Genomic DNA, 27,545 nt, shown 5'->3' on the forward strand with positions numbered 1-27,545 from the left:
GCAAGTTGCATTTGATGTATTTGCCAACACAGAAATCTATGGAAGCCTGTTTCCGCCATTGACTAAAAAAATAATAACACGTTATTGCAACTTATCTCACAATTCTGACACAATTTTTTTTTTTTAAACTTGCAATCCTGAGAAATGAAGTCAGAATTGTGAGATACAAACTTGCAATTCTGACTTTTTTCTCAGAATTGCATTACATAAACTCACAATCACAAGTTCTAAAGTCACAATCTGACTTTTTTTCTTGCATTTGTGAGTTTATATCTCACATTCTGACTTTTTTTTCTAAGAATTGTGAGATATAAACTCACAATTACAAGTTATAGTGTCCAATTTTAAGGATAAAAAAAAAATCCTGATATGTTCTCAGAATTGAGAGTTTATATCTCACAACTCTGACTTAACTTGAAATTACATGTCAAAAGGAGACGTGAGAAAAAACTTAATATAAATATTTGTAATTCTGAGAAAGTCACAGTTGTGAGTTTATGCAATTCTGACTTTATTTCTTAGAATTGCGAGTTTATATCATGCAATTCTGAGAAAAAAGTCTGAATTGCAAAGTTATATCGCACAATTCTCAGAACTGTAAAAAAAAGTCACAATTACATTTATTTTTTTATTTTTTATTCAAAACGGGCTTCCATAGAAATCACACACTTCATCTTTAAAAAAAAAAAAACATAATGCTTGTTGATGTACATGAGAGAAATTTTTCTAGGCCAGAAATTATTTTGTGTACCTGAAATGTACTAATATGGAATTTCATTAATATGGAATTTAAACATTCTTTCAGCTTAATATTTAGCTTTATTTATTTGATCAAAACCAGTAAAAACAGTAATATTTTGAATTATTATTCTTAAAATAACTGGTCTTAATAATAAATTTATATAATTCCTGTGATGTAAATCTGAATTTTCAGCATCATTAATCCAGTATTCTCCTTTAAATCATTCTAATATGCTGTTTTTGTGTTTAAAAAATGAAATGTCTTATTATCAATGTTGAAAACAGTTACGCTGCTTAATATTTCTTTTGGAAACAGTTAAATAATTTTTTTCGAAACACCTGTTTACTTAATCAAAAAAACCCATTGGGGTCGATATCTTATTGCAATTTGTTTTCAGGCAGTCGGCATGGTAGCCTCACACACATGCGACCAATACAAAGCAATGAAGCAATGGAAACAGTCTCAAACATTCCCTGTCTGGGAAAGCCGATAGCTTTGAGCCAGTCCTTCAGGAAGCTTTGAACAAATCTATTTCGAGAGGACCTAGTAAATGTAAAAAAAAAAACCAACAGCTCTTCCATAATTGTGACTGACAGGCTTCCAATAGTAAGCGCATATCACTGTATTAGCATCTTGCACTTCGACGCAGGTTCAAATGTCCTCAGATGCAGCCAGGAACAACAAGCCGCCATCTAATTACGAATGAACGTGGATGATCTTCAGATGTTTCTCGGTAACGGTGGGAGTACGAATAAGGTGGCTGCTGATGTGCTGACAGGGCCTGCTGGTGGGGCTTGGGGATAAATGCTACGGTCTTGTTTCGTTTGAGATACAGCCACTGTGTGCTCTGTGGCCGAGAAGTCTGGATCGGGTCTCTCTGGCCTGGCTTCTGTAGAGACCCATAACGGATCAGCCTCGAACCCCCGCCAGCAGTCTCATCCAGCAATTTTTCATTTCGGGGCTGGCCAACTGCCACGGGCTAGCATGTAGCTCAGGGTTTTTTTTGTGAGGGCAGGGACCACAGAATCCTTCGTCATGTGTCTGACTGCTGCTAAGCATGGGCAGGGGGCTAAAACAAGGGGGAACGCGTCTTGTGGCGGTTGAAGGTCTGGGGAACTCTTCCCAATTCCACATCAGAGTACTGCTTAATATAAAGCAGCTTGCTAGCAGATGAGGCCCTCCTGATGCGGCGCACATACACGCGTTCCCTCCTCCTCTTCATCAGATGTGCTGGCAGTGGACGGCCCACGCAATTCAGAAGCTGCTCGAGCGCTAGACATTACAAACTACTGGCAACCACACTGTCCACATGTGCCATGCATTAGCCTCACCGCACAGTTTTTCTTCCCTTTTGAGTTGCGTGTATGTGTGTGTTTGTGTGTAAATGTGTTAGGCCAAGTCAGGGAGAACAGTGTTAGAAGAAAACATGATGGAGAGAGCGCTTTTCTTTCTGTTTAGCAATGTCCGTGTAGCATGACAGGGCGGGGTGTGTTTTAGTGCTGCTGGGGTGTGTGGGTTTATTTAGCTGTAGTTCAGAGGCCTCACGGGTGTAAAAATATTATATAAAAAGATCCACAGAACTGCTGCAAACGTCATAATGCAGTACCATTTAAGTGAACCGTAAAAGTATTAAGTGAACTCCTCACAGTATTTTATTTTATTTTATTTTTATCAAATGTAAATTCATGTCCCAGTCACATTTTCTAGGTTAAATAACCATTACTTACTATCAGAAAGATAGAAAAAACACTTATATTTGATATTTTTACATTAACAATGTAAAAACGAACACGAAAGGCGGGATTTAGCGCATTAACCAATCAAAGCCAATCATAACCAGTCATATCCAACTATAGTGAGATATGTGACTCTCATGTGACTTTCCCCCATTCATTCCCAATTACCCCCCATAAAACCCACCGCACACTTTAGGGGGTCTGTTAAAACTCAATGGGCTCAGGGGAGGCGTCAGAGACGCGGACTTCCGCTGTGACTTTACCTGTTGGTGTCGCCACTGGACAATGTGTCTTTAGAAAAAAACAAGTGATTTATACACTTTTATGTTGTAATATAGCCTTTGTGTTATTTTTGTACTATGATTTTTTTTCTCATCCAATATTTTGAGTAGACACTGCCTCTCTTGCCTCCTTGGAGGAAATGCCCCTGGTGTGGTGTGTATGTATAGAGTGGGCTGGCCCTGTGTAGGTTTGATAAATCACCGTTATATAAAAACAATAGGTATGTATGTCCTCATTTAGATGGATAGGTATATGTGTATATACATATGTGTGTGTTACTCACTGGGTGCTCTGCAGGGGAGCGCCTTTGGAATAAGGCGTGAGATGCTCGTCACTGGACTCCTTGGTGAAAGACGAGATCCACTCAAAGAGTCTTGCTCTTAAAAATGGAAAGAATGTATGAGTACCCCACAGTAGGACCACTTTTCTCTTTCTCAAACACACACAGCTGCTCACCTCTCAGCTAAATTATCAGAGTACACTTTCACCCATTCCACACACACACACTCATGCTAAACTGGCACAGGGGCGTCAGTCATGCTGAAGGCATGCTATGTTCTGAGGAACTCACACGAGCACCAAATATCAAATGAACCCAGGCATTTTACATCAGCTTATCAAACAGCACCTGACAGCAGAAATATGACGTGTGACAAAAATATCCGTTTACGAAATCTGTCATGTAGCAGTCGGCACTCTAAATGCTCATGACAAAAATACATTAGCATAGCTATAGCAGTTCTTTGTTTGCTTACTTTCAATATACTGTCAGTTGTTACTTATTAGCTGTTTGTAATTGCAACCAGTGTCAAGATGTACATATCTACCTGCCAGCTGCAGATGTTTTGATTAATTTAAACATTTATTACTAGCCACGAAACATTTTGGACTACAAACAATGCCGGTGCATTTTCCACTGACCTGTCTCTCTTTGGAGTGTGCACAGAGTTCTGTCCATTTGGCAAAGGATGATGGGGGATCTGAGGTGAGACCTTGGAGGCCGAGTATGAGGTAGTGTTGGAGCTGTTGGTGGTCAGATCGAGGCCCTCGTGTTTCATGGCCTCTTCTGTGCTCTGAACACCGGCCACGTCCTTCCACAACTGCTGCAGGTCAGTGGGACACATGGCTGAGAGGGACAAAAAGCAAACCAGAGATTACTTCAAACTATAAATAACTCATTACCATAAATCATAAATTCCTTAAACAGAGAAAAGAAAAAACTACCACCTTTAGTAAACTGTAAACACCAAGTGCTATAATCCACAATTATTGAAACACAAACATAAAAAGGTGGTTTAAAAGCCCTGAGTCAACAACAGGTGGCATATGATGAAACCTTCTCTAAGCAAAGAGTTTTTCAGTATGTTTATTAGTTTTTCTCATCTTTGTTGTGCTACAGACTATAAGCCCGGTGTTGAATGACGAGAGCTCCTTCGGAAAGCATCCAATCCTGCGTCTTTCCTTATCACACCTCCAAAGCTCCCACCCTACAGTTCACCACATCTTGAACGGTGGCCAGCTGGCAGCGCATCCCGCCCCAGAGATCTCAAAGCCTGGCAGTGCGCTGACATTAGTGTGGCAAGCCATAAAACACCAGGCGCACACCGCGCCACACTTCACTAGGGGAGGAGGGCATGCCAGCGGGACTTGTTAAGTTCACAAGACAGCAGAAGGAGGGACCCGTCCAAAACGGAGGAAGCAAATGGCTAATTTCACCGTGTTTTTGTTATCTTTCAACATCTCCGCAAACCCCCCTGGCTACCTACATTTGTAATTATCACTGTCCCGACCGGCACTGCAGCTCACCAAGTGAATTAATCTTGGTGAGATGCTCTCCTGGCAATTTTTTTTTGTTTTATTTTCCCCTCAAACTTGCTGAATTCAGAATAGTTTTTTTGTCTCTTGGAAAGGCAGAGGGGGTCTAGGTTGGGAGGGAAATTTGAGGGTGTAAAAAAAAAAAGAGCAGAAGAAGGGGGGCCGCCCAAGCTCGTCTGGCGCACACTGTTCCCGAAAAGCCACAGCCTGCTATGCTATCTCACATGGCAAAGACTTAATAGCAATCTAAATATTATGTCTGGTCCGCCAGCATTCTTGTCCCGGACCCCGCCAAAACAAAACTCCTCGCCTGGCCTGGCTCTCTTCATCCCCCCACCCCCTCTCTTCCCAGCAGGCCTGGGGCCAGCGAAATGATGTATGGCCACACTTGCAGCTACATGCTGTTGTTCACTAGTCACAGACAACCTGACAGAGCACCAAAGGGCCACGGATGTATTTTAACCCTCCAAATAAGCGAGCCAGCCCGGTGGCATGGCGCTGTTGCCGTGGACAGGGGGAGGGAGGTGATTTTTGCAAGTTTTGTGAAAGAGCAGCCAGAACATAGGAAGTGGAAGGGAGGACGCAGGGTGGAGATGGAGCGGTTTACCTACAGTGAAGTGTTTTTGTATCTCATTTTCTTCCAAACACACACACATACACACACACAGAGGGGCAGGTGAGGCGTTTCCCCTGTGGTTGGCCACACACTCTCAATTTCTCACACACACATTTCACAGAAATCATTGAAGCCAACCTCATCTTTCCACACGAATGTGTGTTCCTGAAATTGTGTGTAATATTTAATGTTTAGTAGACGGTTTATTGAAGTTGATGTGTGTGGTGAAGTTAAAACTTTAGTTAATGTGCAGAGACTATGAGTAAACCATTCTAAGGTTGATTTCTCTGGCATCTATAAACACTGTGGTGTTTTCAAAACATTATTCTGTTAGTTTGAGCAGCCTGGCATAGCAACACTGTCTCAACCAATGATGTGAGTTTGGGGCGGGGCTACATGTTTGTTTGACCAGTAGCAGACAAGTTTTAGGGAAACCTGCTTGGAAACAGACATTATTTTTGGAAATTCTTCTTCTTGAAGTTAAACACCTCATCTTTAAATTTAAAGTGTATAATCTCTGCACCACTTGCATCATATGTTTGAGGTCAGTAAAAATATATATTAAAAATATATATTAAAATGTAGCTTCTTTCCTGTGATGGCAAAGCAAAATTTTTCTAATATACTGATTTGGTGCCCAAGAAACATTTATGTTTCAGAATTCTTTAATGAAATTTTAAAATAACAATATTCATTTTAAATAAAATCACTTTGATCAAAAATGAATAAAAGGATATACTTCTTCCAAATCATACTGATGCCAAACTTTTAATATAATATAATATAATATAACATAATATAATGTAATATAATAAGCATTTATGCTACTGTTTTAAAGAAGCTCAGACTACATCACACTTTCTAAAAATCTGATTAATATTCAGTAGGTGGCCACAAGGCAACTTTACAAATTCCCCTTTGGTTTCTCATATCTGCTCCCTCTTCAAGCTCCATGCATCACAAATCCTGAAAAAAAAAACTGAAGAAAAGTTTGGCATGGTGATCACAAAGCATTAAGCCGAGGCCAACAGATCTGGTTGCACCCTTTGGACACGAATTAAAATGACTTACTGTAACTGTTAAGTGAATATTACAAAGAAACAAAAGTCATCCCAACTAACAGTCTGTCTAATGCAGTGAGTCACTTGGGTTCGAAACTCTAGCCTTCTGAGGGAATGACTGGGCACATAAAAACAAACACGAAAACAACAACAACGGTTGGCGCCACCCATGGATCAGAGAACAAATCCTTTTCAGCGGCAGCTACGGCCAAGCATGACTGGCCAGAAGAATGCGCATGGTTGGCTGGCCAGTCATAATGGAGGGCTTCTTTTCAGAGAGGGATTGTGGGGAAATTCCGTGATTCTGCTCTGTCGCAGGATTTGTTGAAGGGATTCCAAGAGCCCAAAGTTTATTGTTCTTCAGACCCCTTGAAACAATGACATAAGCAGTGGGGGTGGGCGCGAGGGTCTATGCCAGAAAGATGCCAAAGCCAAAAGTTTACAGCTGTTGTGAAAAATTATTTTCATCAATCTGCGAACCTTCCTCTGCCTTGCTCGTTGCTCTCTCCCTCTCTTTTTTTTCCACCAGACTACTTTTCTAAAAGCAGCCGTGCGCATGTGTGTGTGTGCGTGTGTGTGGTAGGCCCACTCAGGATTCCGGATGACGAGTCTATGTTTTCTTAAGACTGAAATAATCAGAGATGTCAAGAGCAATGGGTGAGAATGAGAGTCAAGCACTCTAATAAAAGGCCTGGATCATTTTGGAGGCCCTATCGGCAAGAGTGGCAGGGATTTCGGCATGGAAACTGGAGTCGGCTCCCTGTTTGTTCTGTCCTGTTGAGGCTCTTACAATGTTACGACCGCTGTGGAACCTGTAAAAGTTGATGTGTCTAATTTCGGTGGACAGTGGCCAGTTTACAGTCAAGATCCATTATTGGTAGGGGCAATTTGACAAAACAAAGAAAAATGGAAAAATACATTCAAAAATGATCCAAAACCTCCATTTCCTTCTGTAGGATAAGTGCGTCTGGAGCGTGTAAGACTCACGGACACACACACATAAGCCCCCTCCCAGCCTGTGCACAAAGCCCGGTGAATTTTGTGGCATATTTTACCTATTATCCAAATGACTGCCTTCCACAAAACCAACAATCAAGCTTTGCTTTTATCTCTTTATGAGCTGATTAAGTTAACAAGCTTCACATGTGGCTCTATGGACATGGCTGTAGTTAGTCTCCGGGGGGCTCCATCCCGCTCTAATAGATTGAGATGATAGCTCATTGCCAAATTTTGGAGGAAGACGAATAAGGGATTCATTTTACAGCCAGCTTTATTAGCATTCAATGTTGCGCGTGTAGTAGCGGGGCAATCTGAGATTGTGCGTGCGTGTGTGTGTGTGTGGTTGGGGCTGACTAAGGAAGAATAAGTGGGCGGCGGACGCAGGTCTGGCCTCAGCCTGAGACCGCCATCTGGTCCTGAGCTACGGGTAAGAACACAGATGCTGCATTTATTTAGCACGCTGCATTTCCTCCAGAGCTCCGCTTTCCTTTAATAGGCATCGCTAAAGGAGCGAATCAGACACTCTTTGGTGTTTTTCTGGCTGTTGAGGACAAGAGGAGAGCTGTGAAAGAAACAGACCACCGGGCTGAGAGGCCTGCGGTTGTAGCACCTCACCATGGGACTAGATGGAGTCAGATGTTTGTGGTCAATAGTGACCAGCTAAAGGAGCTCGGGAAGAGTTCAAAGATATACATTATTTCAAATCAGAAACTGCAATACAAATGTCTGACAAAAATCCTAAATTCATCAAAGTCCTCCTATAATACCTCATTAGATGAATGGCTTCAATAGTTTGATGTTACTTTAACTTGTTTGTGCTTTTATTCAGCCAAGGTGTAAAATTGACACTCAATTAAAAATGACCTCTTAAGTTATTAATTAGTCTTTGATTTGTTTTCTAGTTGGAACAGCCAAAAGTCCTTAAAAAATACTTGCTTTCATCTTAAACATAAAACTTATTTTGTCTAATTAAATAAGTACATTTTTCCACTTGTTTTGGGTATAAACAAGATAAAAACAAGTTTAAAAAATCTGCCAGGGCAGTAATACAAAATATATCTCCTAATAAAGAAACTACGAAAACAAGTCTTACTATTTTATGTAGTGTTGATAAATAAAACTATGAAAATAATGTCAATTTAAATAAAGATGAAATTAAATAAAAATCTATAAAAAAAATTAGGTGAAAAGCTTAAAGTAAAATTAAATTTAAACTGAAGCACTAAAATTACTTGCTGGAAAAAAAACAAAATCTAAAACTAAAAACTAAAACCGGAAAAAAACAATAGTAATAAAAATAAAATGAAAGTTAATTTGCCTAAATAAAAATATTAAGATGACAAAAGCACATAAAAATCACTAAAGCTGAACTACAATTAAAATTAAAACTGAAAATATTAAAATAAAGCTTATATAAAATATTAATCAAAAGTATGATAACACTGGGTAGCACCTGTAGCCTCACAGGTGTCTACTGAAACTCAATTTCAGCAGATACAGTACATCATCCAGCTACTGTATCATAAACATTGAGAGTTCGGACATCTTACTCATTTGCAGGAAACTGTGAATCCTGAGCCAAGTATGCATGCTGAGTGTGATTGCATTGGTATGTGTACCTTGCTGCAGGCTCTGAATGGGTACTGCTCCTTGGCCTGGCTGTAGGTTCACTAGGCCTTGTCTTTGTAGATTCAGAATGTGTTGCTGCTGTAGTTGTTGCATCTGGATCAGCTGCTGCTGGAAAGCCAGCTGTTTATTCCCCAACTGCTGCTGCTGAGAACAAGAGAGAGAAGCATGTTACACAACAAAACAAACGGATGGGAAAAGTGAGAGGAAGAGACTTGGAGAGCTGCAGGATGGAGAGGGCGGGAAAGACGGGACATTCATTAGCTTTTATAAGCCTTCAACTTCGTCCAGGACATGTTTAGATAGGGCATATCCTGGAATAGAGATATTTTCCCCCCCAATCAACAAAGCACTTCCTGTGGCAGTAGACAACAAGCAGACAACAAAATGCTGCGACTCGGTTCAAAGTGTTGAAGTGCATTGTGAAGCTTAAGAGATAACACATTAATCTAAGAGTGACAGTTCCATGTGCTCTAGGACCGACAATCTTGCAAACACGCTTGTTCATTCCTGCGTGTAGCAATCTGTTAGCATGTGGTTGGCGCGCAATTAACACGGCAATAAACAGTGACTAACAACATCTGTGCAGAATGTTAAGAACAGTTCCAGCTTATATGACATCAGATGTTTATCATTTTACGATAAGGCTTGGTATTTTTTCACTATGCATGAAATGTGCTTTGTGAAACTTGAGAAGCATGACTCCAAAACCCTCTTTCTCTGTTTCATAAACAGGTCTCAATGTGTGCGGATAGTCATCATTGAGCTATCAAGAGATTTATTTTTGTTCCAACCGACTTCTGGTGACGTTTAACAAAGAGATGAAAAATGAGCAAACCGTTTTATCAGTTATGACATAAGCACAGAGTACTCCAAGACCAGCCCTGAACTTGTATAAAAACACAACAAAAAAGTTAGATCTTTAGCCAGAGGAGGGAAAGAATAGAAAAAAAGGCCAAGGTGAAGAAAAAGCCTTGAAAATAACGATTTAAATAATAATTTATGATGTTTTAAGTGACATTGCATGGCAACACTGTCTCAACCAATGACATTTTGGAAGGTCTTGGTGAGCCCTGGTAACACGTCTTTGAAAAACATTATGAAATCTTACAAACCCCCACTTTTAAACAAAAGTGTACCTGTTTTTCTGACCAATGCTGTTTTGGAAACCATGTTTGAAGTACTTTTTAGATTTAAAACAATAAAGCAATCATTACACACTCATTTCTACAGAAGAGAGGCACAGATTTGGAGAGCTGTGTGTTGTGTGTGTGTTTGTGTGTGTAAGGGTAAGGGTGAGTGCTATGGAATACATGGCATGTGCCGATAAGGTCAGTTGGTGTCGTGGTGATAAATGTCCTCCTTCCTGAACCGGCCTGAGTCAAACCACTGTTTCCAGCGACATGCTTTTTGATGTTCTCCCAATGAGAGATGGGCCTTATCTCCTTTAAGATAACGGCACGAAAAAAGTAGAGGGGAGAGAGAAAAAATGTTGAAGGAGGGAAGGAAAATAAAAAAGAAAAATAATTAAAGGTAGTTTCTTAATCTCACTGTCAGAGAAGTGTTTGAGGCCTCCGCCTGGGGCGCAAGGCCCCATGGGAAAAGGCCACATGGGTCAACATCAACAGAGAAGAGAAAAAACACAAGCCCTTTTCCAAAACCTAGTGAGCTGCTTTGTTCCCTACTACATCCATAAGCAACTGTCTTCAAAGGCAGCATCCTAACAATCACGAATCCTCATAAATGAACGATTTGGAATAGGTGCTTGCAACAAGAGAATCAAGTCATAATTGATTTCAATAGTTTAAAATAATAACTTTATAATAAGTTAACAACTTAAAAACAAAGTTAAAGGGGACACTGGATTCCCATTTTCCACAAGTTGTATCTTAAGGGTCTTCATGAAAAGTCTGGAACATACTTTGGTTAAAATTCCTGAAAGGTTGTGTAAAACATCACCTTTTTGCCTTGTCAAAAACATCTCTGTTCATAGCAAGCTGTTTTGGTGCATGTCGCTTTAAATGCTAATGAGCTTTGCTCACCCCGCCCCCTTCTGTTGTCATTAAAAACAAAACTAATCCACTGCGTCCTCAGTGGCTCTGATGTTGGGAGAAAATGAACAGGGTACAACTGGCTCAGGAATTAAATAAAAGGAGTGAATGGATTTTTATCGTTGTAGGGTGGTTGTGTCCACACACTGCTAAGACACATTTATATGCAAACACCATGTAAAAGTGAATTTCGCATCCGATGTCCCCTTTAAGAAAAAAAAAAACACACTTCAACTTTACAAAATCAACTCAAGTAAGGACCTTGTTTTTATGTAATTTTTCAGCAGCATTCCGCACACATACACAAAAATAGAAACTATCTGAGAATGTCAATTGAAATTCTTAAATTATTTTTAAGAATTTTTAAAACTTTTTTCTTTCTTAAATTCAGCCTCTGCTCTCTGTGGAGGTCCATACTTGCTCTCTGCCCTAACTTTTGAGAATGACAGATTCAATAAAAATGCTAACAGAGAAACACATGCAACTGAAAGAAGTGAGGTAATGCCAATATTCAGCATGTCTATCCCTCTCGCTTCCTCCTCCTCTTCATCCATGTCTTCTCTCTTTTCTCTTCCTCTCCCTGTTTGGGTCCCATGGGACACAGTTCAAGTTCTTTAACACATTGTGTCTGCACGCTGTTTACATTAGATGCAGTTGAGTGGCTAAAGCTAGCGGAGTAACAGGCCTGTCAGCTTGATTTATGAGCACATCAAACAGAGTTTGGGCACGCCAGGGCCGACTGACAGCGCTACTTCATTAGGCTGACTCCAGGGTGACTCCACAGCTCAACCGTCAAACTGAGAGAGAGAGAGAGCGGGTGAAACAATAAAAAACAGAAAAAGAGCAAAAGTCGGGATTGATGATGCAAAAATGTGTGTGGCAACCATCTCTCCCTTTCTTCTTTCTGTCTATCTCACCTCTCAACCTGCTCGAGCTGACTGGCAGTGATATGGGCGGCAATTAAAGCGTCTTTTACTCAGGGAGAGCACAACATGTCATCTCTCCGTCTTCGACTGCTTTACAAAAACAAAGTCCTGAGAGTTCGGGTTTCCAATTTTAATTCAGATTATATGAATAGGCTGCTTGCCATGATTGTTGAAACCTTATGCTAATAATGACAAAACAAAATATACCGATGACAAAATTGAGAAGGTGGTGCCAGAGATGGCGTTGGCTGCAGGGGGCAGTTTACTGTGTCTGGTGGACCAACAGCATGGCAGAACAAAGAAAAGGGAGGTTTCAGAAGATGAAGGGCTTTTAAAGAGGGCTGGAGGGATGGGAAACACCACACATACTTGTGTTGCTATCTTCTTTCTTCTCCTTACACCTGACTGCTTCACTTTTAGTCCAGTGCTGTCAGTGCACTCGTTCCCAGGGGAACACCAATACACGGTGGACAACACAGGTGTAAACACACACTCACACAGATGAAACCTTCAGCATGGCCTAACATAATACTTGTATTTGCCTTGTATTGATATTTCAGATAGCATCCATCCTAGCATCCAATCCATCTCCATAAATAGGATTGTATGTTAACACATAAATCAGCGGTTTTCAACCTTTTCTTTCACTGGGTCGTACTATGGTCCAAGTGCAAGTCTCGCATCTTTTACATATTACATCACCAATACAAACCAACCACATTTATATTATTATAAATATTAGATATCTAAACGTTTCCTCCGAAATAAATTATTCACTGGTTTAAGAAATTTCTGATTGTAAAAACCTGCTTCTTTTCAATTTTAAGATATTGTTTTCGTTTTAATGTACTGACTCAAGTAATCAGTAGTAATCAATAATAATAATTATTATACCAGTCTGCACACCTCCCCTGACATGCTCTCATGTATAAACAAGCAGCATTTGGGGTGAAGAAGTGGACGAAACGGGCGCATCAGGCGCAGTCATCAAACAATATTTCAAAGGAAGCTGGTGCCATGTTCCTGACTGGGTGTTTTAGGGAATATTTGCATTTATTCACATGCGATTGAAATAGCTATTCATGTGGTGGACTGTCATGATTTTGGCTAATGCAGGACACTACTGAATGATGCGCATCAAAGGCCCTTACATAGGGCCATATTTTAGGTCGACTAAAGACACCCTAAACAAACGTGAGCTGATCCACGGGGAAGTGGAGCTGACCACTGCCCTCTCAATTTAATTTCCCTGCTCTCCTTCCACTCGGAGAGCACACCATCTCCCTAGCTCCAATATTTAATAAGGGAAAATGTCTGAAAAACTCCTGAGGCCTTGAATAAGGTTAGTCATGCTTTTTTATACCTTTCCCCTCCCTCTCACTTTTCAATCTTTTTCCTTTTCTTTCTTCCCCTTGGTCTCTGTCACGTTCCTTGACTATCTGAGGAAAATGTCAGGATACTGGTCCCATTTGAAGAGCTTGTGTGTGTCACTCTGTGTACGTGTGTTTTGGGCATCGTGTGCATTTGCCACGCATTTGCTCTATCAGTCACAATGCTGTCTGTGGCATATCTAACGGGTCTTAATCCCTGTCCTCCATGGCCTATAGCATCCACCCCCTCCCGCCACCCGCCTTAGTCTCTCACCTGCTATGAAGTCAAGAGCTCATTCATTTTCTTATCCTCTCAGTCACAAATACGGAGGACTGCAAACCAGCAATCTAATACAGCTCAGGCGAGAACTGACGTATTAGTTGTTAGCAGAGTCCATAAATACAACTGGACCACAGATTATTCTCTTATTTAAAACAACTGAAGTAAGGTAGCTAGTCTTCTAACATGGTTAGTGCTGGAGTCTGTTTTTTATTTTGTTGGATTTTTAGGCACTTTTCACAATGTCAGCTGGGCATGGACTCATTAAATCTGCTAAAAAACCATCTGAGTCAGGCGTGGAGACAATCTAGACCATTTTAAAACCAGCTCAGACTCATTTGATCAGTTTGCATGGCTCACCTCAATCCCGCAATCCACTTGCCCTCTTTTTATCTACACAGGCTATACATACCCTGCATCTTGCTAGCAACTGTTATAGAAGTGATAGCTGCTAATCTCTGGTATTTTGATGGTTTTGGACTCTTTTCAGATCTTTAAACCCATCTGACTGACCAGTTAAACCATTTTAACACCAGAATAGTGAGGTTAGGAGACAAGCTAGACCAATTTAACATCAGTTTGTGGAGGGTGGGATGAGGTTAGCAAGGCTACAAAGGCTAACTTTCCAGTAACAGTGCTAGTTGCTATGTGTTAATCTCTGCTATTTTGATGGTTTCTGACTCTTCGATCTGAAAACCCATCCGACTGACCAGTTAAACCATTTTAACACCAGACTAGTGAGGCTAGGAGACAAGCTAGACCAATTTAACAAGTTTGTGGAGGGTGAGAGGCTAGAAAGGCTATACAGGCTAACTTTCTAATAACAGTATAGAAGCTATGCTATTAATCTCTGCTATTATGATAGTTTCGGACTCTTTTCAGATCTGTAAACCCATCTGACTGACCAGTTAAACCATTTTAACACCAGACTAGTGAGGTTAGGAGACAAGCTAGACCAATTCAACACTTTTACTATAATAAAACCATGGTTAAATTTCATAAAGGAATAACACCGGTTTGTAGAGGCTGGGAAGTTAACAAGGCAACACAGGCTAACTGCGCTAGCAGAACCTGATTTTACCAAGTACGGCATGTTCCTGGATGAACATCTTTGTTGAGCCTGGAACAACATTGTGATTAACCAATCAGATCTGAAAAAACAGTTTATAGTTTTTATGACATTTAGGCTTACAATCAGTGTTTGGTGGTTGTACATCAGTGTCATTCATCTATCATTTCCTGATTTTAGGGATTACTCATGGGTAAGTTTAGGTGTAGGGATATGGTCAAGATTAAAATTTTGGATTAAAATATGTTGACCCAGGAACACATCTAACTTAGCAAAATCAGGACGTGCAACTGTTCTAGCAGCTATGTGCTAATATCTGCTATTTGAGGCTTTTTTAGACAGACAGGCTGCAAACCAGATGGAAAGCTGGGAGACTAACTAGACTTTCCTAAACCATCTTAAAGACCAGAAAACTTTCTCTCAGGCTGTTTTAAGATTATGTTTTTTTTTTTTCGGAGGGACGCAAGCACAATAACCTAGTTTCTTTTCACCTACACAAGCTACTGTAAACTGCATGTTGCTAGCAACTGTGCTAATCTCTGCACTAAGCTGTCTGTTCATTAAGCCCTCATGAAAACTCCTTGATTAAGTTGTATCAGATATATCTCATGCTACTGACACACAGGCCGCAAAAGTTTGGATTTCATTTGTCCGCCAGATTAGCGCAGATCTCCCCTCCTGCAGTGCGCAGGCAAGCGATTACGCCATGCCTTTGTTGTGCTGCAGTCTTATCCTCAGTGATCCAACATGATTCCCCCTCACCTTCATTACCCAGATCAGGTCCTTCTCCGCCTCCAGTGCATTAATTGACAATTAAAGAAACTCGTTGACTACACCATAGTGGGTTGTAATAGGGATTTTCCACTAGGCTTAGCAAGCGGTGACTTGTAAATTAATACTTAACGAGTATTAGCAGGGAAGCCCATGGTAAGGTTTGGAGCATGACTTTGGTCAACGGCAGAGAAATGAAAATCCATATTCCCCAAACGTCTTAATCCGCGTTTTTGAATTGCTTAATACACAAAATGCAATTGAGTGCTTGAGAGAAGAGGGAAAAAAAGATGTTGGCATCCGTTTATTTTCCTATTGAGGATTTTATGTAATGCTCAGTGATTACAGAGACTTTATAAGGTCTGTGCCGTTCAGTGCAGCACAAAATCAGTCATACAATCATCTCACATATGAGAATACAGTTATTTTCAAAGAGCTGGTTTATGGCTTTCAAGAGGAACTGGCCTCTGCTGTGTGACAAATGATGTGTCAGCCATCTTGAGGATGCTCATCTAGGGTGCTATGAGGGTGAAGTACACTGTGAAGTGCACTACAGAAGGAGGGGGCAGAAATGTCTCACCTCTTTGGCCTGCTTCCCTGCTTGCTGTTGCTGGGTAAGAAGCTGGAGGTGCAACTGCTCCTGTTGCTTCTTGTAGTACTCCTGCAGCTAGAGGAAGAAAGAGAATGATTTGAATAAAAAAAATAATCTATTATTTATTATAATATAATAATATATAAAATATTATATATTATTATATTATAATAAAATAAAATATAAAATAAAATAAATGATGCATCAAATGTTAAAACTTCATTTACCATATTTTTAAGCATAAAAAAAATACAAAACTGTAAAATGTACGCTTAAAAATATTATTTCAAGATATATTGTCTAAAACATTATATATATATATATATATATATATATATATATATATATATATATATATATAAAATTTATTTAATTATTTAGGATGTTTAGCAAGGACGCAACACAAATATATGTAAAAAAATAGAGCACTTCAATAAAACATCAATGACATACAGTTTCAAAATAGCCAAGTTCATCTGTATTGCAAAATCATGTAGGAAGGTCATGTGTATTGTACCTTTTCTCTCCATTTTCTATAGTACTCTACACAAAACAGGTAAAGGCCATTTAAACATCAGTTCTTCTTCTGTAAAGAGACACCATGACACAATAAGCTGCCCAAAATCATCCAGTACATCTGCTTATACTAGAAAATGTAGCACAATCAAACGAGTCACATGATACTGGGTATCCAAGATGAGGTAGTCGGGTGCAAGGAGTCGCACATGTCTAAAGGCTTCAAAAAAAAAAAATGAAAACAGGATAAAACAAGATCAGCTTCTTGCTTAAGGGCTAAAGTGCCTCCATAATAAGGCATATTCATCTTTTTTTCAGCATTCCTCTAAAAGGCAGCTTTAAACACCTGGCAGGTGGTGTATGAATGTGTCCTGTAAATCATCTGTCCACCCTTCTCTTGGCGTGGCAAACCTGACAGCGTGGAGACAGGCTTCCTTATTTATGATTGACTGAACTAAAACACACAACACCTGTCTGGTAAAATTTGCCCTTTGCTTCTAATCTCAGAGCAGTTTTCATTACCTCCCGAGTAACAGTTACGATTAAAACACAGGTGGTAGAAACCAGCCAAGAGATCAGCACAAAAAGCCAATTTATGCCTTAAGCATCTGAAACAAAGACACCTGCTTGATTCCTACACGGATGCTTCCCCTATTCCTGGCACTATCCTTCAATTATGTGCAGTATGGTGTATTATATCCAAAATCATGCCATTGTCAAATGCAAAAGTGCCTTTTGTGTTTTTTTCTGGTTCTGTTTGCTTGCGTGAGGGGTTTGTGTTAAGCTAATAAAGCACAAGAAAGGTGTTTACACACTGGTTACTGATTCAAAGCTCAGCTGAATGGGCCTCTATCTCCTCTACACAAGTAAACATAGACCTGTATGTGCTTTATCACTGTGAAACACCTCGCAATGGCACACCTTGCTCTGATTAAAAGCTTTGGGAACAGACAGAGGCATGTGGGAGTCATTGATTTTAAGTGTGCATAGGGTTAGCAGTACGTTTCATTCTTCAGAAACATGAAACAGGTGTGTATGGGCAAAAGAGTGGATATAAGATTAATCATTAACAATTATCAATTACTTTATCTGTGAAAATCTTCAAAAAATGTGTTTTTATTGGTTGCTAAGACAAACATTACTATTATTTATCACACTTGCCAGGGTTGTTAAAGGATTAGTTTATTTCCAGAAAGAAAATTTCCTGGTAATTTACTCACCCCCATGTCATCCAAGATGTTTATGTCTTTCTTTCTCAGAAAGAAATTAAGGTTTTTGAGGGAAACATTCCAAGATTTTTCTACATATAGCAGACTTCTATGGGGACTACCAGGTTGAAGGTCCAAACTGCAGTTTCAAACGTCGGACGATTTTGAAGTTGGACAAGAAAATGAGACTATGAGATGAAAATAGTTTGTTGCCCTACCCTAACCTTTTTGAACTGGAGCACACAGACTAAGAGCTTTGTGGGTAAAAGTATATAATTTTTTTTTATTTTCTTTAGAAAATGACCGATTGTTTCACTAAATAAGACACTTATTCCTCAGCTGGGATCGTGTAGAGCCCTTTGAAGCTGCACTGAAACTGCAATTTGGACCTTCAACCCTTTGGCTCCCACTGAAGTCTATGGGATAATTTTTGTGCCAATAAGAATGAACGTAACTTTATAAAACTGAACGTAACTTTCCAAGAAACGATCAAAAATATGCCACTGCAAAAGAAGAAAAACACAATGAAAATGAAAAAATGAACTCAGTCGCACGAATTTAACATGCTCTTCAAATATGCTTCATTCTTTGTTAATGATTTTCAAAGAATCGTTTTCGCGAATCATGGATTCTGAATGCGTTGCCACAACTTTCGCTTACGCTTCGCAAATTTTCGTTTGCTGTTTTGGCACAAACCTCTCGTGGGGGCGGGCTTAACAGCGATCTACTCTGATTGGCTAATGAGCTTTTGATGGACAGTTGCTCTCTGACCTGGAAGCACGGACGGTGACGTCAGTGGCGCACATATTGGAAAGTTGTTGCGGTGTGCAATACGTCGTGCTTTGTTTATATTAAGTATTAATGTTATTAGTATTTCACCTATGGTCGTCTCTTAGTTTCTAAAGATGAGCTCCCAGGAAAGACACGGAGCAGCATCATCTTCCACCTCAGCTTGTCCCTCAGGGCAGCTTGAAGTAGGTTCGTGTTGCTAAAGTAACGTTAATCAATAACATCGATAAAAGTTTTATTCATGTACAGTGTGCAACAGTTCTGATAGTTTCTATAAACAAAGCACGACGTATTGCGCCACTGACGTCACCGTCCGTGCTTCCAGTTCAGAGAGCAACTGTCCATCAAAAGCTCATTAGCCAATCAGAGTAGATCGCTGTTAAGCCCGCCCCCACGAGAGGTTTGTGCCAAAACAGCAAACAAAAATTTGCGAAGCGTAATCGAAAGTTGTGGCAACGCATTCAGAATCCATGATTCGCGAAAACGATTCTTTGAAAATCATTAACAAAGAATGGAGCATATTTGAAGAGCATGTTAAATTCGTGCGACTGAGTTCATTTTTTCATTTTCATTGTGTTTTTCTTCTTTTGCAGTGGCGTATTTTTGATCGTTTATTGGAAAGTTACGTTCAGTTTTATAAAGTTACGTTCATTCTTATTGGCACAAAAATAATCCCATAGAAGTCCACTACATGGGAAAATTTTTTTATAGAGACTTTTTTTACTCAAAACCCTTAATTTTTTTTTCGAGTGATGAAAGAAAGACATGAACATCTTGGATGAGTGAGTAAATTATCAGGTAATTTTTATTCTGAAAGTGAACTAATCCTTTAACCAAGGGTCCATGTAAAATATAAAAATCACTAAAATTACTCAAAACACCACATATTATTCCTGAGAATCAAGTGTCTTTAAAAGACACTCATTTTTTCAGAAGATTCAAAAATCTGTAGTAAATAGCAGTAAACTTAAACTAGAAATAACCAGTGTTGATGCTCACTTGAAAACTTGGAAATAATGCTAAAACTGAACTGTATATACGTGTGAGGTTTTCACCTCCAAAGATTTCAAATTATACACTTAAAATAATACTCTTCCTTCTCCTATATTTGAAGGAGGAGAAAAAACATTACACGAGAAAGGCTTCCTGTTATGCTACCATGTTTACTTTCACCTATTTGAACTAGCTGCTACTTTCAACTAGCTACTCTTTTACAGAGTCCTAAGTGGGACTGGCTCGCACCCACTAACACTGTCATTACACATCTCCAACCGTAGCCCTGGCTAACCGCAGAGGCCACCGCAGACCCACCACTGTTTGTTTTACTTTCAGATTATTAATTTACCCAGGAAAGCCTATTAAGATTAAAATCTCAGCTTCGCATGGATGACCTATTTGACATGGAAGTACATGTTGACCGAAGAAGCAGAGCACGGAGGCCCTTGGACACGCAGGGGCCGCGGCAGAGCGCCTGGGGGAACGCTGGCTACAGCTGCTGGAGAAAAGTAGAATAATGATACCCTCATTAACTCCGTATCACACATACTGTTTACAGATGTAATGCGGGCTTACTCTAGGAATGAGGTAGTTAATAGTGGGCTACATACCAAGTCACAACACTGTGTAACTTTAAAAAAAAAGAGCTGATGCAAAATACTTTTAGTATACTTTTAATGTACTTTTAATACAGCATGCTCGAAAATGAATTCTTTACACAAATTTTTTTATAGTTATTATGTATGCAGCTTTTTTGACCTTAGATTAATTAAAAGACTAACTGGAATATTTGTTCTTAACATTTAAAAAAAAAAAAAATAGAAAAAAATCATGCAGGACATTTTAAAACTATTTAAAATGAATTTTCACCCTTTTTAAACTTAAAATCAGATCTCTGGGTCATGTAATATACTTATTAAAATGGCAGAAAGGTAAAATAAAATAAAATAAAATAAAATAAAATAAAATAGTAACACATTACAATAAGGTTTATAAGTTAACATTAGTTAACTACTTTACTTAACATGAATTAAGAATGAACAAAATTTCTACAGCATTTATTATTCTTAATATTAATTTCAACATTTACTAATGCATTGTTATGATCAAAAGTTGTGTTTTAGTTGACTGTGAATTAACATGAGCTAACAACGAACAACTGTATCTTCACTAACATTAACAAAGATTAATAAACATTGTAGTAAATGTATCATTCATTGTGTCTTCATGTTGGTTAATACACTAACTAACATTAGCTAATGGAGCCTTATTGTAAAGTGTAACGAATAAAATAAAATAAAATAAAATAAAATAATGTGTGTGTTTTATTTCACCAGTCATTTGTGATTATCGAAATGTTTTTTAAATAATTTTGATTCAGACAGATTCACTAATGAAACATTCATTTTGCTCACTCTGATTCAAAAAAAAACAATTCACTCACAAATCAAACACTTCTCTTCACAAGAGTGCAAGAACTGATTACATATGTTAGAGCTGACCAGAAAAATGTATAATATATACACAAAAATTACATTATTTTCCATTATTTTCAATTACATTAAATTCATGACTTTTCCAGGTCAAACTTGACATGATATTTCCAGGTTTTCTACGACTGTGGAAACTGCATTTCATACCAAAACCAACAACCCAGATGATCAGCTGACAGAATGACTGTGCAAAAGACCGAAAGCTTTCATTCGATTGGCTGTCTGTCCTCAGAAAACTTCTCTTGGACTGCCCCAAGTATACACATCTCTAGTCTCAAACGAGCCTTGAACTCTCATCTCCTGCTGTTTTAACCAGACGAGCAGCTCCACCAAGCAACACTAAAGCGCCGTATTCCCTCTACAAAAGCCATCTCACACCACTGCGTTCATTTGGCTACCTGTCGCCGTGCCGCTTTACAGGATATTGAAGGTGAGCTACCTCACATCTGCGAGGCTGAGCCACGGCCCTTTTGAACAGAGGAAGTCAGCGAGCCGTAAGGTGTGAAGCGAGACTCCATTTACCACACTAAAGGCGTTCGGCCAGCAATATGTCGCCCGTCTCTCAGTTTAAACTCTCCTCCACGCCTCGCCGCCGCCCGCCTGGCCCCGCTGCCTCTCGCCCACTCATTACCCCTTTAATTCATGCCAATATGAAGCTGAATAGTTGCGGGAATAATTAAAGAATAATTAAGGGTTTTTTAATGATTTGATTCAGTGGGCCCCTTTCACGTTAACTGCGTGCCTTGAAAGGCATTCACCTTAGATTCCCATTATTGTGACCTTGGTTTTACTTAACAGCACAGAGAGGGGATAAAAAAGGAAAAATATATCAGCTGGGCTGTAATTAAGGGTTGGAGGGATGTAAAGGTTAACTCACACATGCATAAGTGCACACGCATACATAAACATGCACTTGCTCTCGCTTTCCCCGCGCTCCCTCTTTGTATGTAAAATCGTATTTGTAAGGGTATTCACATGCAGAAAAAGCCCAAGCCCACTCGTTCTCCCACACACACCGGGATGAGATCAGGGACGGACTGCTGTACGTGTGTGTTGGCAGGCTCTCTGATTGCTCCATTTGCCGTGTGCGAAAGAGTGAGCATTAAAAGCCACTTCTCACGTGGTTCATCACCACCGCGAACCATTAAACCCACTGGCTTTTACTGGAGATGTAAAACGGCCCATGAACGGCAACTATTTCAATTTCAATATCCTCGTTAAATATAGAATAAAAAAAGAGAGAGAAATAAAGCGGGAGGAGGGGGACAAAGTGCTAAGTTTCATTTTCAAACAGCTGAATTTTGATTTCTGCGAGTGAGCGACTCTTGATAAATTTGTCAGATCAGCTCAGCGCAATTTAGACTAGCCTAAAGCGACCTCCTCCTCCTTACTACTAAATCAATTCTGCTCACTGTCAAGATCATTTATGTAACAGAAAACCTTTTTCCGTCTTTTAGCTGTGAAAAATAATCAGGGAGGTTTCGGAGAGGTTCCTGACCTGAGCGGCGTGTGTGGAAAGGTCACAGAGTTTTGGGACGATGTTAAATATTTGAGAGACGTGAGAGAAACAGAGTTGTTTGTTTCTTCATGTCTGTTCAGAGGCCGCACCTCTGGCCTCCAGGCGATATCGCAGCGAGATAGCAGAGGCCGTGCAACTAATAAACAAAGAAAGAAAGAAAGAAGAGAGAGAGAGAGAGAGACAGGGGGAAGAGATATGGAAAAGTCTGGCTCAGCAGCTGGGTGAGAACATTGTCCTCGCTCTAACATAAGCGCTCCCTGACCGCCGGCGAGTCGACGTGTAGCGACACCAGCCAAAGAAGGCGTCGCCAACACTAGTACGCTAGTAAATGCCGCTTATAAATGCCAGAGCCAAGTAACATCAAAGCTGGGGAAGATATCATTCCGGGCATGCCTGTGAGGATGCAATCAAAGTTACACAAAACGCGATTACATTACACACGCTGACATCTACACTCAGGGCCTATTAAGGGGGATCACACATGAATGCGCATTTACTGTGCCATCCGACGGCACTCTATAAAAAAGCTGGCAACAGATGTTGGAATGAAGGACGTCAGGCGGAGATTTCCGTCAATTTGCCAGGATTCTTCTATAAAACATGTAAGACTTAAGCAGTTTGAGGTCCGGACGGGAGGGAAGAAGTTTTCTTAAGGAAGTGTGGAACAAGGCGTTGTGTTTTTTATGTCTGAGTGCACGTATATTTGAAAAAGGTTTAGTATGCTTGTTTGTTTAGTTTGTACCCCATGGCACCTACTTAATATTTTCCAATCAACATTAAGTTTTGTATGAAAGCCAATTTCTGCCTCAGAGTAAAAATAAATAAATAAATAAACTTCATAGTGTCACGTATTTATCATACATGTGAATTTATACATTACCATTCAAAAGTTTGAGGTCAGTAGGATTTTTTGAGCAAAAGTGAAACATATAAAAAGCCTGTTTCCACCTCACAATCATGACTTTTTTTCTCAGAACTGCGTGATATAAACTCGCAACTGCAAGTCAGAAACTCACAATTGCGAGAAAGTCAAAATTGCGAGATGTTTGTAATTGTGTCTTTTCTTGCAACTGCGAGTTTCTCACAATTTCTCACAATCTCAATTTCTCACAATTCTGACTTTTTTCTTTGAATTGAGATATACTATAAACTCGAGATATAAAGCCAGAATTATGAGATATTTAGACTTTATTTCTCACAATAGTGGGTTTATAACGAGTTTACATCACGCAACTCTGAGAAAAAGTCAGAATTATGAGTTTATCTCTTACAGTTGGGAGTTTATATCCTGCAATTCTGACTTTATCTCACAATTCTGAGAAAAAAGAGAATTGTGAGATATAAACTCAGAATTGCAAGAAAGAAGTTTAAAAGTTGAATTGAGAAAAAAGCTCACAACTGCGAGTTATAAACTCATAATTCTGACTTTCTTCTTGCAGTTACGAGTTTATATTTCGCAATTCTGACTTTTTCTCAGAACTGAGATATAAACTCACAACTGTGAGTTATAAAGTTAGAACTGTGGTATATAAACTTGCAATTGTGAGAAATAAAGTCAGAATTGCAAGATATAAACTCATAATTATGACTTTTTCTCACAACTGAGAACTCACAATTGTGTTATAAGATAGTTATAAAGTCAAAGAAAAAAATTACATGTTCTCAGAATTGGAAATCTCAAAATGACTCTTTATATCTCACAATTCTGTGGAGAAAAAAGTCAGATTTGCAAGCTAAAGTCACAATTACATTTTTTAAAAAATATATTTTTAAATTCAGTGGCAGAAACAGACTTCCATTAAAACAAGTAATATCACTGTTACACAAAATTATATTTCAAAAATATGCTGGGCTTTTGAACTTTCTGTAAGAATCCTGAAAAAAACAAACAAACAAAAAAAAAAACAGTTGCCTCAAAATATATTAATCAAAAAATTTTCCTCAAAATTATGTCAATATATCAACATTGATCAGGTGACACTGAAGACAAGAGTAATGACTGCTGAAAAAAACAAAAACTGTTCAAATAAAAACTGTTATTTTAAACTGTAATAATATTCCACAATATTACTGTTTTACTGTATTTGTGATTAAATAAATTCAGCCTGGGTGAAAATTAAATAAATAAATAAATAAATACAATTGCTTAGCCTAAAAGAATTAATTAATAAAATAAACCAAATATGAAGCCAAATAATTGTGAAACTCCATGAAAATCTCCATGAAAGTTATCACATGTTCACACTTTTACTGGAAAATGACAGCATATGGTCTAAAACACAGACCCACTGCAGAGCTTTTGAAGAACACAATGTAGCGAATAGCGTTCAGTAATATTTTGATTAGCCAATAAAACTTGTACCAATTGGCTTTGAAAAAATGTACCTTTTGTGTGGTTTGTGTAGGCATGTCATGTCTGAGCAGCCCAGACATTCCCAAATATTGTTTAAAGTTCTGTGTGTGGTGACTTGCGAGGCACCCATGTGTGTCAGAGTGTGTGTGTTACCTGTTGCAGCATAAGGGCTTGTTGCTGTTGGAGTAAAGCTTGGAGCTGAGGCGGAGAGAGGATCTGCTGCATCTGCTGAGGAGTTATCATCTGTGGGGTCATCATGGCCATGGATACTGGCACCTAATAAGAGCAGACAGACCAATAAGTGACCGGTTGTGTGAGTATTTGATCATCATAATCGCTCTGTAACAGCTGCTGTAACAGTGGGTCATTACCCTGAAATGTATCACAGGTCTATTCAGTCTGATGTTAAATGCAAATTATAATATGCATGTGATAAAACAAACAAGCTTATCGATGCACAATCTGGACCCAAAAACAAAATTGGTGCACTAAACACCATCGCTACAGTGACATAAGCATGCATCCTTCCCTTAAACATGATACAAAGCCATTTCTGTTTCTATAGGAATGTTGTACTTCACTTTAATTAACTCTTTATCCTGTCATGCCAAAGAGAGTACACATAACATCAGCTCTGTTGACACAATAGAGCTCCACACTGCTTGCATTGTAAAACCCTGGCAGTTTTTCCAAAAGAGAGCGAGAAACCGTGTTGATCAAATCTTCCCTTGAGTATGTAGTCTTTATCAGCCTGAAAGTACTTCAATAAACATAATATTATGATTCGTTATCTAGAGAATCACGTCCTGGCAAAAATAACAAACAGTCTGATAAGATAGCTATCGGCAGGAAACAACTTGCAACAGTCTGGAATTGAGAGCGCAATTTGCTAGACAAGAACGAGGCGTAAAGATGGAAAGCATGATTCTTATCTCATGACAAATATGCAGAAAAGGAGAGAAATGGAAAAAGAGCCGGGCTCAACAATGAGGATTTCTCTCTGCAGGCCTGGTCGGGGCCATTAGTTCAGATGTTTACCTGCCCTACCAACATTTTTAATGGCCCCACTATAGAAAAATCACATATTTTCAGCAAAATATTTTATATGCACATATATTTATGTTTTTCACTTAGCACAATGTTTTCAAAAGAAGCACATTTTACTCAGAATTTTTTCATAATAGAAACTTTTTTCATTGCAACATTTTTATTTTAATAAATGTTTCTCACAGTTGCCTGTGAAAGGTTACTTTGTTTTAACAAAACAAAAAAAAACAAAAATTACAAAACAAATTACAAAACACAAAACAAAACTAAACGATAGATGAATTAATGAATGAATGAATGAATTATTGATTGAATAAATGAATAAACAAATAAATCATAATAAAATTACTATTTATTTATTTATTTATTTACTTTTTAATAGCAGCTTCATGAAACACAAAACTTATGAATTCAAAAACACATTTGTTGGAAAATAATGGCATACACTGCAAAAAACAAACAAACAAAACTAAAACAAAAGACAATTATTGAAAAAAATAAATAAATAAAAAAACAAGGCAAATTACAATACAAAACAAAACAAAAATGTATTTATTTTTCCTTTCCCCAAAAGCAGCTCCATGACACACTAACTTTTGATTTCACACAAATACCTTGGTTGGAAAATAATGGCATACACTGCAAAAAAAACAAACAAAACAAAACAAAACAAAACAAAACAAACAAACAAACAAACAAACAAAAAAATAAAACAAAACACAACAAATAAACAAAAAATAAATATAAATAAAAAAATAAACAAAAACAAGACAAACTACAAAACAAAAAACGCAAATTACAAAACAAAACAGAAAATATTAAAATAATAAAAGTAAAATTTGTTATTTTTATTTATTTATTTTTTTCAATAGCAGCTCCATGAAACACACAAAGCTTATGAAATCTCACAAACACCTTCGTTGGAAAATAATGACATACACTGCAAAAACAAAACAAAACAAAAACAAACAAACAACAAATTACAAAACAAAATTAAACTAAATGAAAAAATAAAATAAAATAAAATAATATAAAAATCACACATTTTTATTTTTATTTATTTATTTTTCAATAGCAGATCCACAAAAATTATGAATTCAAACAAACACCCTTTTTTTTGGGAAAATAATGACACATTGCAAAAAAACAAAAAAAAACAAAACTAAAGACAAATAAAAAAAAAAAGCAAATTACAAAACACAACATAAAACAAATAAATAAATAAATAAATGCTAACAATTATACAAATTTTTATTTTTTTTTTTTTTTTTTTTTTTTTTTTTAATTAGCAGCTCCATGAAACACAAAACTTAGAAATCCTTATAAACACCATTGAAGGAAAGACTGGGATACATTGCAAAATAAACAAACAAACAACATCAACACAATTTTTTTAAATGCTTCCCAGACTATTAAATCCTCTTAAAATCTCATCTAACCATTAGCCAACTGATTAAGTTAAGTTTGAAAGGCATAAAAACATACATACATGACCAACAGATGCAACACTGGCCAAATATGGTTCATGGCAGTCCATCAACTGTCCAGAAACTCTCATATTGGTCATGGTCATCCTCTCTCTCTATGTGTGTGAGTGTGTGTACAAGAGAGATGGTTTGAAAAAGCCCGAAGGCAGGCCGCCAATACATGATTACATCCTTTAATGCAGTAAGACCGGCCACTCAGTG

At 38.3% G+C, this 27,545-nt stretch overlaps 1 protein-coding gene across 3 annotated transcripts in view; it reads right to left on the reverse strand.

The window, feature by feature from the left end:
- The window catches only part of foxp4 (forkhead box P4), a 145,532-nt gene that overhangs the window by 37,656 nt on the left and 80,331 nt on the right, over window positions 1-27,545 (reverse strand). For 2 of the 3 annotated variants that reach the window (XM_051122585.1, XM_051122587.1), the window contains exons 4-8: window positions 24,964-25,086; window positions 15,925-16,011; window positions 8,871-9,024; window positions 3,682-3,886; window positions 3,044-3,139 (exon numbers count right to left, since the gene is read on the reverse strand). In XM_051122585.1, the coding sequence (XP_050978542.1) occupies window positions 3,044-3,139; window positions 3,682-3,886; window positions 8,871-9,024; window positions 15,925-16,011; window positions 24,964-25,086 (665 nt within the window). The remainder of the gene's footprint in view (window positions 1-3,043; window positions 3,140-3,681; window positions 3,887-8,870; window positions 9,025-15,924; window positions 16,012-24,963; window positions 25,087-27,545) is intronic. The other variant, XM_051122586.1, reaches the window with a different exon arrangement.

This window comes from Labeo rohita, chromosome 11 (assembly GCF_022985175.1).
Source record: "Labeo rohita strain BAU-BD-2019 chromosome 11, IGBB_LRoh.1.0, whole genome shotgun sequence".
Taxonomy (NCBI): domain Eukaryota; kingdom Metazoa; phylum Chordata; class Actinopteri; order Cypriniformes; family Cyprinidae; genus Labeo; species Labeo rohita.